Genomic DNA, 13,037 nt, shown 5'->3' on the forward strand with positions numbered 1-13,037 from the left:
AAGTGCCTAAACATTTGGGTTTTCAGGAACAAAAAAACAAAAAAACAGTGCAATATACAATATAACATCCTCAAGTAACTTTCCCCCCACTTTTCTTTTTCAACTAACTGGCTTATTGGTGCACATACAAATAGTTTATTATTAAATATTTTGTTGACTTTAATTTTAGAAAATATTTCAGTGGAATATCAGGGCAGATATAACCATGTGTGCATGGTTTATTTCTGGAAATGATTGTAAATTCTACACTACAAAACCATCTGTAATTTCTTTATTTACAATTACTCATTGACTATAAATAAAACACAAAAGAATACAAGCCATGCATTATGTACTTCTCCTTTTGCTTTGTCCATATATTAATCCAGGCAGATTAAAGGACAAACGGCAACATTAGGTATCAAATATTTAATTCCAAAACTACATTGGGGCAGTATTTGCATGTGTAAATAACACCAGTACTGTACTGGGATCTAAAAGAAAACAAATGTTTATGCAGTTACAACAACATGAAAACGGATATTTGAAATTATATCACATTTATAATCACTATCTCTCAATTTGAGGCAAAATGTCTTTGTCAAGCAGTGCCTCAGCAGCTGAGTCTCTTTTATCCAGATATTGTCCAGTTCATGAAAATATCTGATGCTCTTCCTTTAGGCAGATTTCAGCCTGAGACATTTTTTGTTTATATTGACTCAGTTTGAACTCCCCATGGCACAAAAGCCGAAGTTATCCAGTTGTTGTGGTACGTCATGAATTGGCACCAGTGTCGTGGCTGTTGCTTGAAACCATAGAGATGCTCTGTTTCTCACTTAGAGTCTTGACAACTGTTGCCGCGGGAGACTGGAGCACCTTACGAGAAAGCCTCATTCTGCCATCTGTTGGGTCCCGTCCAAAGAACTTGACCTGTTAGCAGGACACCAGTTAAAGACAAGCAACCCAGAATGGAAATGGAAACTTACTTTTAACATTTTGTAGGAACTGATACACACCTGTATCTCTTGTCCCACTTCTAAACCCAAAGCACTTGGATGCTTGATCTAAATTAGGAAAATATGCATCAATTCCAACTAAAAATATAGAAACACTGTCAAAAAAAAAAAAAAAAAATTCCACAGAAGTAAAATTTACTAACCCGTTTGTGGTCCAGCTGTGAGTTGTGCAAGAGGACAGCACTCATGTTTGGATAAAGTTTCACCATCACGCCGATGTCCCTAAAGCAGCACAGGAAAGCCATTAATGGCTGGATGAATGCTGAAATATGTTCTTTATCAACACTTCAAAATATTGACAAATTACCACAACATTCTCAGCACATCATGCACTGCTTTAGCTTACCTTATTTCTGTGATGGTGGCGGTGTAGACAGCACCAAACTCCAGCTGCTGTTCTTGCTAAGAAAACAAAATTATATACCAGAGTTCATGCACAAACTGTATGTAACCAGGGCTTTCAGGCAGAGGTTTTGCAAATATGCATAAAATGCACACAACTGTATGTTTCTTTCAAGATTTTTGTGACAAGATGAAGAATTTGAAATCCTGCAGTTGTTCCTGCAATTGGTGAAGACTCACATCATCTTTGCAGACCTCGCTGATGAAGTCTTGGGCTTCGTTCATGGCTCCTGGTGTTGGCGCGAACACAGAAAAAGTCTCCTCATCCAGCTGGCTTATAGTCACACCTTCAGAAGGAAAATAAAATGAGCTAAAGTTATTAAATCCTGCTATTAAAAAAAATTAAGTGATGGTTTTTTCAGCATAACATCTGAAATATTTGATTATTGTAGGTGAACTCATACTTTTTACTTGAATATTACCTGTCTGTGCTTGAAGCCTACGGAGGTTATAACTTCCTGGACCAACAAAGCGAGCTCTTCTTGACACAGGCACCCTCACATTTTCTACAAATAAAGGAAGACTCAAATTGTAATATGACTTATTCAGCAGCTTCCAATAATATATATTTGTGTAAATCTGACAACAAAACCTACCAACAACAGGTCCATTTTCTTTTCTGCTCGCTCTGGGTTTTGCTATACATTTGTTCATGATGCCCAAGATTTCCCTCTTTGCCACTGAAAAGGCAGAAAAAGAAGTCAAACCAGCACAAAATGTTAGTTTATCTTTGTTTAGTTCAGGGATTACAGTACCTGTGGCCTGTTGGATCGCCTCCATAACAACCTTCAGAGGTAAACCTGGAATCTTCACATCAGCCTGGAGGTTACAGAAACGTAAAGTGGCTTTAAAGTATTTAATACCTAAAAAAATAACAAATCCATTGAAATTTTATCCATAGTCTCTTTATAGGGTTACACACACGCCAGCTTTGAGTTCTGTATCACAGTACCTGTAAAGCAGTGATACCCTTGTTTGTTCCTGCCAGTTTAAAGTCCATGTCACCAAGATAATCCTCTATTCCCTGTTCAGAAAACATTTCTTAGGTCATATTAAGCATCTCCAATAGGATGGAGATTTTGTAAAGTTAATTTTATAACATACAACCAAACCTCTCCCTCCATTAAACAAATAAAAGGTGACAAAAAAAGATGTACCAGAATATCTGTGAGCAATCTGTAGTCTTCTATCTCTGCAGGTTTCTCTGGATTAGCTTTGGAGATGAGGCCAATGGCGACACCCGCTACAGCAGAAGAGATGGGAACACCTGCCAACATAAATTTGCACGTAAATATCATCATACCAGACAAATTTTCTTCTGTCTTTATTGGGCATGGTTTTGTCCTGGATCCATCCAATTGTTCATCAAGATGGTCAAATAACTGATTTTGGATTCTTTGATTTACTTTTTTTTACACACCATGTATTTACAAGTATTTTCAAATAAAAAGTTTGTGAATCTTGTGTATAATTGTGAGTCTGCTGAATACAGACATTCATACTGAAAATGTACTCATTAAAGCCTGCGTGTGTACTATACCTTATACATTTGATGGTGCTCTAATGTGAAATTCCCCCAGTTCAGGGGAAGTAAAGTCTGACACAAAAGCAATCAAATCCTGTCTAACCACTGTTGCAGAGTGGCATGTATTTAGTTTTACTTGGATGATAAGAACAGTCAAATTCATTTTGTGGAATACATAAATAGTGTTTGCTTTGTGTGGTTCTGCAGTAGGTTGAGCATTTTTGTTTGTATAATTTTTATAAACCATCTTACTTAACTCTTTACTGCCACATGTATCATATCTAATACACACAGTTTCTGAAACCTACTGCATGTTCAAAAATTAGCTCAAAACCCTGTTCTGCACAACTTCGATACTTGTCTTCTGCTCCCTGGTGGATACCATTTGCACTCCAATATTTGGGACATTATTAAATGTTAAATACAACATTATTTCTTGGGTCAGGCTTTATAGGGTTAAAGACAGTTATATCGTAGGAGCTGCATTAAGTAGAAATGATAGTCTTGGTACCTGCATCCATGAGAGCAAGGCTGCCTCCACATGCTGAAGCCATTGAGGAGGACCCTGTGAGACAATCAGTCGAACAAACAAGATGCAGTCAGTGAAGCAGAGGAAGATGTTATAAACAGAAAAAGAAAAAAATCTAATCCTTCATAATTTATACACTGACCATTTGACTCCAGCACCTCAGATGTGACTCTGATGGTGAAAGGGAAGTCTTTAGGAATGACTGGTCTCAGAGCCTTTTCAGCCAGAGCCCCTGCAAACACAAAAAGCAAAACTCAGAGCTCTCATGGCAATGTGTAGCTGCAGTAGCAGACAGGGATATTCGAATGTAAAATCTTAAAACCATGTCCGAGCTCTCTCCTGTTGAGGCCTCCCATCTTTCCAATCTCATTGGTTGCATATGGAGGGAACTGAAATTAAAGAGAATATTAAAAATATTTTGAGAAACAGAAGAGAAGTAATCATATCATTAATCATCTAACTGACAATGAAAAGAGCATTATACTCACTTCATAATGAAGCATGAAGTTTTTATCTTTGATGCCACTGCAGGAAAAAAAAAAAAAACAAGTGACAGGTCGGGGTTGAATTCTCTTATGAGCTCATCATAAATCCCTCTCCTCTGAGTGTCATAGTATCAAAATACAACCAGACAGAGCAGTATTTTAAAGGTCAAGTTAAGAGGTGTGGGCCAACTTTTTGATAATATCAGCTGTAGGTAATAAAGAAAACCCAATTCCTTAAGAAACTGGAATCCACTGCAATATGTAAATAAAAACATAATGCAATAATACAACCCTACATCTGACTGAATATAGTGTAAGGAGCAGGTTTGATCCTCCACTCTTGATTTCAATACACCCCTATATTATCAGTAAGGAAAATGTACATATAAATGTGGCCCATTATACAGACAACATGCCAGAACACGAGACTGAGATTTTACTGATTTTCATCAATGGTCATTGTACATATAGTTTATATGCAGTTTGATTCAGACAACTTGGAAAAGGAGGAGCTGAGGAGACCACTTGTCTTAGCTTTTATGTTAACGTTTTTTAAATATTGACTGATCTAAACGGGTCTGTGCCTCCATAAATGTATTGTATTTAGCTGATGAATAAGCAATAGCGCCCTAGATAATGAAAACCCTGTATGCATAATTTAGCATTAATGATGCATTCACAGGGTCAAACATTAATATTTCCCATCAAGATTGGTCTCATTCTGTCCGTACAGGTTAGGCAAGGACAAAAAAATATATATTTTTTTGTGTGGTTCTAAAGTGTATAACTTTTTATAAGTAATACTTACAGTGATTCTGATTGCTGTGGGTGAAACTAGAGAGTGTTACCTTTACAAAGAGCCCAAGCCTGTACTTACAATCCAGAGGGTTCAATAACAGCAGTAATTCTAATTTGAGAGGTCATATTACAGGCGTTTTTGCCAAAATGACCCCGCTTGATAAGGGGTTAAAGAGTGTCCCACCTGTCTTATCATATTTTTCGTGCTCTAATTTCACTTGTGTTTGTTTTGTTCAGCCTCTCCATCATAATCATGACTGATCTGCAACATCACTGAAACCGCAGTACTGAACAATCATTTTACCTCAAAGCTGTGGTGATAATATCTGTTTTGATACTGGACTCCAGGGAGTCAAATGTGATGCTGCACAGCACCTACAGGAAGCACATGGAAATAAAAAAAATGGTTGTTTTCTTTTTGTCTAATGAAAAATAATAGGAGTCTTTTTAAAGCAACAATCACAGATGTTGAATTTCTATGATCTTTATACTCTTGACAAACCTGCGTTTGTCCTCTCTGAAACAGAGCAGAGCCATGGAGCGGCCTAAAGAGGTCAACCTCGCAGGAAATGTTCCTTAAAGCCGTCAGTTCCCTCCCATCACACCTTTAATGACAAATGTAACTATTCACATTCCTAAATCAGGGTGCCATGACAATATTCTGTACATCCAGTGCAGTCATGCTCACCTCCTGTACTCGTTAAGCACTAAATTACGAAAGATTTCCTTGCTCACAGTGTTAAAGGATTCAATCACTTCAAAGGGCTCAGCCTGAGGGAATTTTTCTACACACAGACGATACCAATTAAACTGAATTCATTTGAAAAATAACAAATATACGATCATAAGTATAAAGAGTAAAAAGGGTCTAAAGCAAAAAGTCCAAGCAAACAAAACACTGATTAATAACCCACCTTTTAGGTCTTCTTCAGTTTCAAGTCGAATTTTGTTGATTGCTTCATCTCTTGAAATCTAAGTTGTTACGACAATATTTTTATTTCTACAGGGATAAGTTTATCTTCTGAAATATATGAACATTCACATATCATGTAGAAGTGATCTGAATATAAATTAACTCAGATATGTAGTAGAGATGTACCTTATCAAGGGTATAATTGGTGAAAACAGCATAGATCCTCTCAGACACTAATCTGGAGCAAAAGAGCAGAAGAAAAATATTTATTTCTCAAAGCTAAAAGTTTTTATGTTTATTTCAAGAAATTACAGCTTAAAACACTTTTCACTGCTTGTTTAACTTCATCACTCGTAAAAAGAAACAGCTCCATCACTGGTCTTACTTCCGAACGTGCTCCACCATCTCAGTAGGGGCAGAGAACGTTCTGATCGGCGTCCGCTTGGTGACCTTCGCCTCTCGCGCCAGCTGCTGGATGGCCTGGATGATCTGCTGGGTGTGTTTGACTCCCACCTTCACCGCATGGCAGAAGTCCTGCTGCAGCACGTTCTCAGCGGACGCCTCGATCATCACTGGCGGACACAGAATAACACAAGTCACCTGCGATGCTACAAACTGCAAATGCTTTATGAAGATGATAGGAGGGATTATTTGTAATTTACTAAATGAAAAACCCTCAGTTAAAATTTCAGTCATTATATCAGTTGGTAAAAATTAACTAAACATCAGGCCCCGGGATAATGGAAAAAATTAATAGTAGTCATTCCTCTTTGTATAAAAGTTGCCATCGCTCATTTAAACTTTATATCTGATTAAAATCAGCATTACTTCTGCAATCATCTCATTATCCACATGGAAATTACACATATAGAAAATACAGATGTTCCTTTATAATTAGCCTCTACAAGTTGTAACTTACCCACTTGACTGCTGGGTGCTCCAGCCAGTATAAGATTTAAACTGCTGGAAGCCATCTCGGCCCTAGTGGGGTTGACCAATAACTCTCCATTAACCATTCCTATTCGCACAGCACCTGTAAACACACAAGTAGTTGTGTGCTGAATATAAACAGTTGTAAACAGGTGAAAAAGACTAAATATTTAAAGCTAAACCGGTTGTGTAATTCTCACCTATAGGTCCATTCCAAGGGATGTCAGACAAGGCCAGAGCTGCAGAAGCTTTAATATAATGGGAATATAATGTGTTAGCTACTTTTTTTTTTTGAAGTTACAGTCTATGAAAAAGATGACTGAAATTTTACCTCACCTGCATTAATTGCCAGCACATCTGGGTCATTGACACCATCAACTGCAAGCAGGTTACAAAGGATCTTTGGGAGACATGATCATTGATGTAAAGAAACACAAAGTCGCAGGCTGATGCACATTAATTTAACCTTTGTTCAAAAAGTAAACAAATACAAAAATATTAAGATGTAAAACAGTTTCATACTTAACTGACCTGAGTGTCGTAAAAGTAACCAGGAGGAAAAAGTGGTCTAATCGACCGATCTGTATAACAGAAACGTGACAGCTGGTTAAAGGCATGAATGGCACATAGAAGGTGTCGAACATCAAAATTGCACATTTAATAAGCTACATCTGTATCAGCTTACCAATGAGTCTGCTGGTAAGGATCTCATTGTCGGTGGTGCCCAGCTCTCGCCTCAGATAGTTGGTGGGAATTCGACCTGCTGCTGCTGCCTTCTGTCTGTAGTCCACCTGTCAAACAAAGTGGACATTCACTCACTACGAAGCAAAAAATAACAGTTTTTAAACATAATCTGGCTGCAAAATTCTGAATATTCAACCAAATCGACTCTGACTCCAATCATTGCAGAGTGAGTGTAATGAGTTTACTTTTACAGTCTTATAAATAGGATGGGAAATTTTACCACTGAGTTGGAGGACTTACCACAAGTGGCATAAACTGAGACGGCGAGGGTTTGGTTTTGCTCACGGCAGTCACCATCACAGAGGTCTCTCCCAGCTGAAGGCAAAGGAACAAATAGAAGAGGTTATAGACCTTTATATTTTTCTTTTATTAAAATAGACAACAAGACAATCAGATTTTTAATACCAGTAATAACAATGAAATAATTGTTATTACAGTTTTCATTACAGTCTTGAACTTATGAACCTGTGTTTTGGTAAACTTTGCCACAAAAAAATTTTAAAAAGTGGGAATAAAGAAAAAAAAAATCAAAAGAAGACAAGCATCTCATTAATGAAAATGTTTAATTTATTTGTACCTGCGCCACAGCAGAGCCATCAGCGAATCTGGCAAACCTCCCTGAAGAGATTTCAAGTTTCCTATAAAACAGAAATACTTATATATGTCTGACAGAATAAACCACTGCATGCAGCCCTGCTGCAAGTAATAATGAATATACTCTGACACTGAGCACACAGCCCATCATATGTAAAAGTCTTGCTGAATTTTGTCTCTGTTGATGAACGACCAAGGAAGCTGGGAAAGTCAACTCACTTCTCTCCAAGGTCCACTCCTACTCGCCGTGGGTTTCCGTGTCGGCTATAAACACTCTCGTGACATAAACGTACATGAAGACGGGCAAAAGAGCGGCCCAGACGGAGCAAATACCGCATATTTACAGAATTACAACACAGAATACGACAAAGGTCTAGGTAGACTATCTGAGCCGTTACAGTTTACATGTCCGCATGAGGGCTTCCATGACAGTAGATCACATGTACGGAACTACGTATAGAAGCCGCGTCTTCTGATTGGTCCAAAAAAGGTGAGTGTGTGACGTTAAAAGTGTCCCATCAGCCGATAGACCGAAGTTCCGCTTTGTCTCAAGTCTAATCATTATTACCCTGAAATTAACCGAAGCAAAAATGTTTTCAACTTTAAATTCTGATTCCTTTATTTATGTATGTTTGTCACCGGGATTTAACAAATTACTACTACTACTACTACTACTACTACTACCACTACTACTACTACTACTACTACTACTAATAATAATAATAATAAATAAATAAATAAATAAATGCAAACTTGAAATCTTGAAATCAAAGAAAAGTTTACCCATCTTTGAAAAATACTTTAATTTAGCTATTTATTTAAAAATGCCAAGCTTATGTAATTTTTTTGTCACTTCTGTCTTGTATCAGAACAGAGGAGCAGTTATATAGACTGATCTGATTGTTCAAGAATGAAAATATTATGTCAATACATTACATAGAAAATCGAGGTCTTTCATTTGCTCGATGTGATCATTTCACAGCTTTTCACTTTTTTCCATGATTATCCTATCTTAGCGATTTTATACTGCACTGATATACATTGTTCCTCTGATATTAGTGTGTTTACAAAGGGGAGAGAAAGAAAAAAATGCACATTAGATTAAATGTAGAGTTGTCACAAAAGTTTAAACATGCCATTTGAAATTATCACCACTAGGTGTCAGCACTGTAAAGACGATGTTGTCCCTCTTTTAAATATCTATTCGTATTATTTGTTCCTTTATGCTAATATTTTGTTTACCTCAGTCAGCCACAGCCTACTTTACTGACACACGCAAGTGAAATACCAACTCTTTGCATTTTACAGTGTATGAGGAACAGAACCAGAAATACATCCATTTCTGTAAACCTTGAGATGTTGCTGGGCAAAATTAGCATCCAATCACCCATCAGCACATCAGTGTTTTACTGTGTTAGCTTGTAGGTCATACAGCCACCATAAAAGTAAGTTTTTTCAAACACCCTCCAGTGAGCCAACTCAATAACAGTAGGGTTTCTGCAGTTGTTATGGCAACAGATGAGAGTTAGCAGCATTCTTATGCCCTCTGGATTACTTTGTGGCATGCACACACACACTCCACACACACACACACACACACACACACACACACACACACACACACACACACACACACACACACACACACACACACACACATGCACACACAGCAGCTAATTACAGGGGGAAATAGCAGGGTCTGACAAGCACACACAATATGAAACACACGAGGGCACATTCCCATTATTACCAAGACTTCTAGCAGAGCTATTTTGTTTCAGTGGCTTGAGGAAACACTGAGCTCTCATTAATACCAAGCAGGGCCATGAAATATTAGTGTGTAATGGGACAGTCAGTGTTTACTGGTAGACTAAATGAGTACTTTGATTTCGAAGAAGTAAATTTTTTTGATTAATCTTTTTTTTTTTCATGCTTTGATATTTCAGAGGAGGTGGCAGGACAGTCATGAGTTCAGCTTTAATCTCTGCTACACACACATGAACACAAACACACTCATGCAGGAGCCAGAGGATTTCCAGCAGGGGTGCGAACTGAGGTTTTAATCTGTCATCCCAAAAGTTTAGTGACGTCTTTGCTGAACCAATTGTTCTCATGTGGAGAACTTTAATGCATATTTGCTGTGACTCATTTAGGTTCATTACTAAAGACTTCAGCCTTAGGTTAACTGGGTTAAACCACCAGCGATGTAGGCATTCATTATTTTCAGTGGTTAAAAACATCACAGCATTCCTTCTTTCCATCAATGAAAAGCCAGCAACTGCTCTGACTCACTGAATAAGCTTGATGGAACCATCCAAGACAGGCTTGGCAACCTGATGTAGAGAGAAGTGATTTTCTTTTTCACAAGCATGTTAATGAGATGTCACCTAGCAAAGCTTCGTGTCATGATATTTCCCTCTCAAAAAACCCCATACAACAGTTGTGGGGAAAGCAGATATATTCACATCTTCTACTTAAGCAAACACACAAAATTTAAATGAAAACCTGGAATTCAAAATGTAGAAGCACCATCAAGAAATAAAATGTTTATTATAAATCACATAAAGCATAATAAAAGAAATTAAAATCATATATTTTCACATTTCAGATACTGGAATCATGAAGTGTTGGCATTTAACACTTGTTCATACCTTCAAGTTTACTACCCTTTGGACACCTTTGTGGAAAAACATGTACATGCACAAAAAAAACAGCAAAACAACAACAAAAAAGAACAGCTATATAATAATCGTACAGCAATATTTTTTTGTTTTCTTTTCTTTAAAGATCACTGAAACTTATATCACTTTATAGATGACTTCAGACTTGCTCAACTAAACTGATTTGATTGCATCAATATTTTCTGAGGGGTGTCCCTCTGGGGACCTTCGAGGCTAAAAGTGCTTCATTGACCTTCAATAAATCCATTACAGTTTAAAACCATATATTCTGTAATGTCAGCATTTCATTTTGAAGAAAAGTAGTGATTTTTTTTTATAATTTTACTGTATTCTACCAGGTTTAACTGCTTCCCCTTGTGGCTAGATGCATTAACTTCTTGAATTTTTGCCAGCTTTATTAGCTGTGATATTCTGTAGCGGATCTAGTATTTAACATTATTATTAAATGCTTCTTTTGTTCCATATACTTATTTATCCATCACTTATTATACAACATCTCTACACAGTTTACGGAAAGGTTTATTTAGTCAGTGTTAACCGCTTGAGGCCTATTACTTTTATTTATTCACTGTTTAAATTTACTTATTCATTGTTAGAAAATTTAATATTTTGTTGTATTTTATTTTATTCCAGCATTTTTCCTTTTATTTTTTCCAGATGCTCTCTCTATGTTTAGTTCTTATATCTCTGTAATAACTGTATAATTCAGCCACTAAATGTTTTACAGCCATTGAACAAAAATCAATTTTGCAGGATCAGCTTATTGAATACAAAACAGACCCCCACCTCTACCTATCGTGTGTTTTGTGTCAACTGTCTCTACACAGTAGAAAACAAGCTGATGCAGCAACAAACCACAGCAGAAGTGTAACAAATAACTGTGAGGACTGGGAAATTCAAGCACATACAGGAGCAGTTTAAAACGAAACAGGTTTATTGCAAAGGAGGAGGATGGTGAGATGAGGGCTTGAAGTAGTGGCCTGACCTTGAGGGAAGAGGAGAGCTGAAAGAGAGTCCAAAATCCAGTGACAAGATCAAAAAACAGGCAAATGATCAAAACACAGGCAGGCAGATGTGAGGTACTTAACACAATCGATAGGCGAGGTTCGGTGGTCCAAAAATAAAAGCGTGGGTTAGTGGCAAGATATCAGAAATGGTAAGAGAGATCCGTTGTGGACAAGGCAAGAAGAATAATCCAGGGACATGTACTAGCAGACAACTGTAGAAAACTGTAGCATGAACGCTGGACTTCAACTTGACAAATGAGCCCTTGATAATCTGGCAGAGGGGTAGAGACTGGACAGAGTTTAAGTTGTGCTGTGAACAGGTGAAACAGTGAAGCAGGAAGTCCAGGTGGGCTGAATCAAACATAGGAGCATAGACATGGCAGAGCAGGAACCATGACAAGAAGATTACGTTAATGAAAAAGAACATCAACAAAACATCAGATAGAAAACATGATTGAATCGTACACTTTAATCCAATCATTGGCTTTGGAAAACCTAATGACAGATCAATTAAAGACTGCAAAGAACTTAATACAGGTGTTCTTTAAGTCTTATCTTTAGAATAATAAACTTGCTCACTCACGATGGACTAAATCTTAGCAAGATTAACCAATATAATTAAATCTGGAGACTACATTGCTTTAGTTGTGTTTAAATGGTCAATTTTCCTCACATTTATTATCTCGGAGTTAAGAGATGTATCAGCATTTTATACTATGTTTTCAGGAGTTAATCATTTAGGCACACACACATTTTTATTGCCTTGTAATGTTATGCAATTAGGCTTTGACTGATCCACAGGAGGTTGGCATCATCTGAACTAGAGGTCTGACTGGAACTGGAAAGATGGGTATTGATTTCCCATGACAGCACAACAGAAAGGAGACAGAGGCAGAGTGGGTAGTCTAACTGACCTCCACCGTGGATATAAACGTCAGGCCTTTCAATTATTTTTTAAATCTACAGGACAAGAATGTTTCTTTACTAATCTCTGTGAAACATAAACACATTAATCCAGAACATCTATAACTTTCACTAATTTATTAAAGAGTTTGTTCGTCCCATCTATAGTATGACCTCATGACCATCAATCCAACACTGAGACATGGAAACCAACCAAGTAAGCAGAAAATGTCTGCTGGTCTGATTAACATCCATTCAATACACCTTCACATCCTTTAAAGGCGCTCTTAATAAGATTACCATTACTTAACATAGCTCATTTTAAGCACAATTTCTAATTTGGTCACCTCTCGACATTTTTTCAAGCCCCACCATTGTGTAAAAGTTAATAACAGCTATTACTTTCCATATTTACATGAACGTTTCTTTAGCTTCTTAAATCTGTTAAAGGTCTCAAATGTCTGTGACACAAGTGTCCTAAGGCGCCCTTACATAAATCTTCATTTGAATTTAGAGATCTTTCTGTTTAAG

At 37.2% G+C, this 13,037-nt stretch overlaps 1 protein-coding gene across 1 annotated transcript; it reads right to left on the reverse strand.

Annotated features, from left to right (window-relative positions):
• Positions 1-256: 256 nt before the first annotated feature.
• Positions 257-8,349, reverse strand: LOC121656076 (polyribonucleotide nucleotidyltransferase 1, mitochondrial). Its single transcript, XM_042011099.1, has 28 exons — positions 8,135-8,349; positions 7,899-7,959; positions 7,562-7,636; positions 7,263-7,368; positions 7,109-7,158; positions 6,914-6,977; positions 6,778-6,825; positions 6,567-6,680; positions 6,033-6,219; positions 5,834-5,885; positions 5,649-5,706; positions 5,423-5,519; positions 5,237-5,339; positions 5,039-5,109; positions 3,940-3,976; positions 3,774-3,840; positions 3,594-3,683; positions 3,434-3,487; positions 2,555-2,664; positions 2,350-2,421; positions 2,153-2,216; positions 1,994-2,077; positions 1,820-1,903; positions 1,578-1,684; positions 1,342-1,397; positions 1,139-1,217; positions 996-1,043; positions 257-909 (listed from the first exon to the last, which is right to left on the reverse strand). The coding sequence occupies exons 1-28, from the start codon at positions 8,251-8,253 to the stop codon at positions 754-756; spliced, it is 2,313 nt and encodes a 770-aa protein (XP_041867033.1). The 5' UTR covers positions 8,254-8,349; the 3' UTR covers positions 257-753.
• Between the last annotated feature and the right edge of the window lie 4,688 nt (positions 8,350-13,037).

The sequence above is a fragment of the Melanotaenia boesemani genome, chromosome 16 (genome assembly GCF_017639745.1).
Source record: "Melanotaenia boesemani isolate fMelBoe1 chromosome 16, fMelBoe1.pri, whole genome shotgun sequence".
In the NCBI taxonomy this organism is placed as follows: domain Eukaryota; kingdom Metazoa; phylum Chordata; class Actinopteri; order Atheriniformes; family Melanotaeniidae; genus Melanotaenia; species Melanotaenia boesemani.

Bases quoted from the DNA above. Each gene is read 5' to 3' on its own strand.
- LOC121656076 (XM_042011099.1), bottom strand. From the start codon at position 8,253: ATGCGGTATTTGCTCCGTCTGGGCCGCTCTTTTGCCCGTCTTCATGTA. The intron at 5,110-5,236 runs GTTTGTCAAGAG...TGCTTCCTGTAG, and splicing joins TTCAGAGAGGACAAACGCAG to GTGCTGTGCAGCATCACATT. The intron at 910-995 runs GTGTGTATCAGT...TCCTGCTAACAG, and splicing joins AAGTGGGACAAGAGATACAG to GTCAAGTTCTTTGGACGGGA.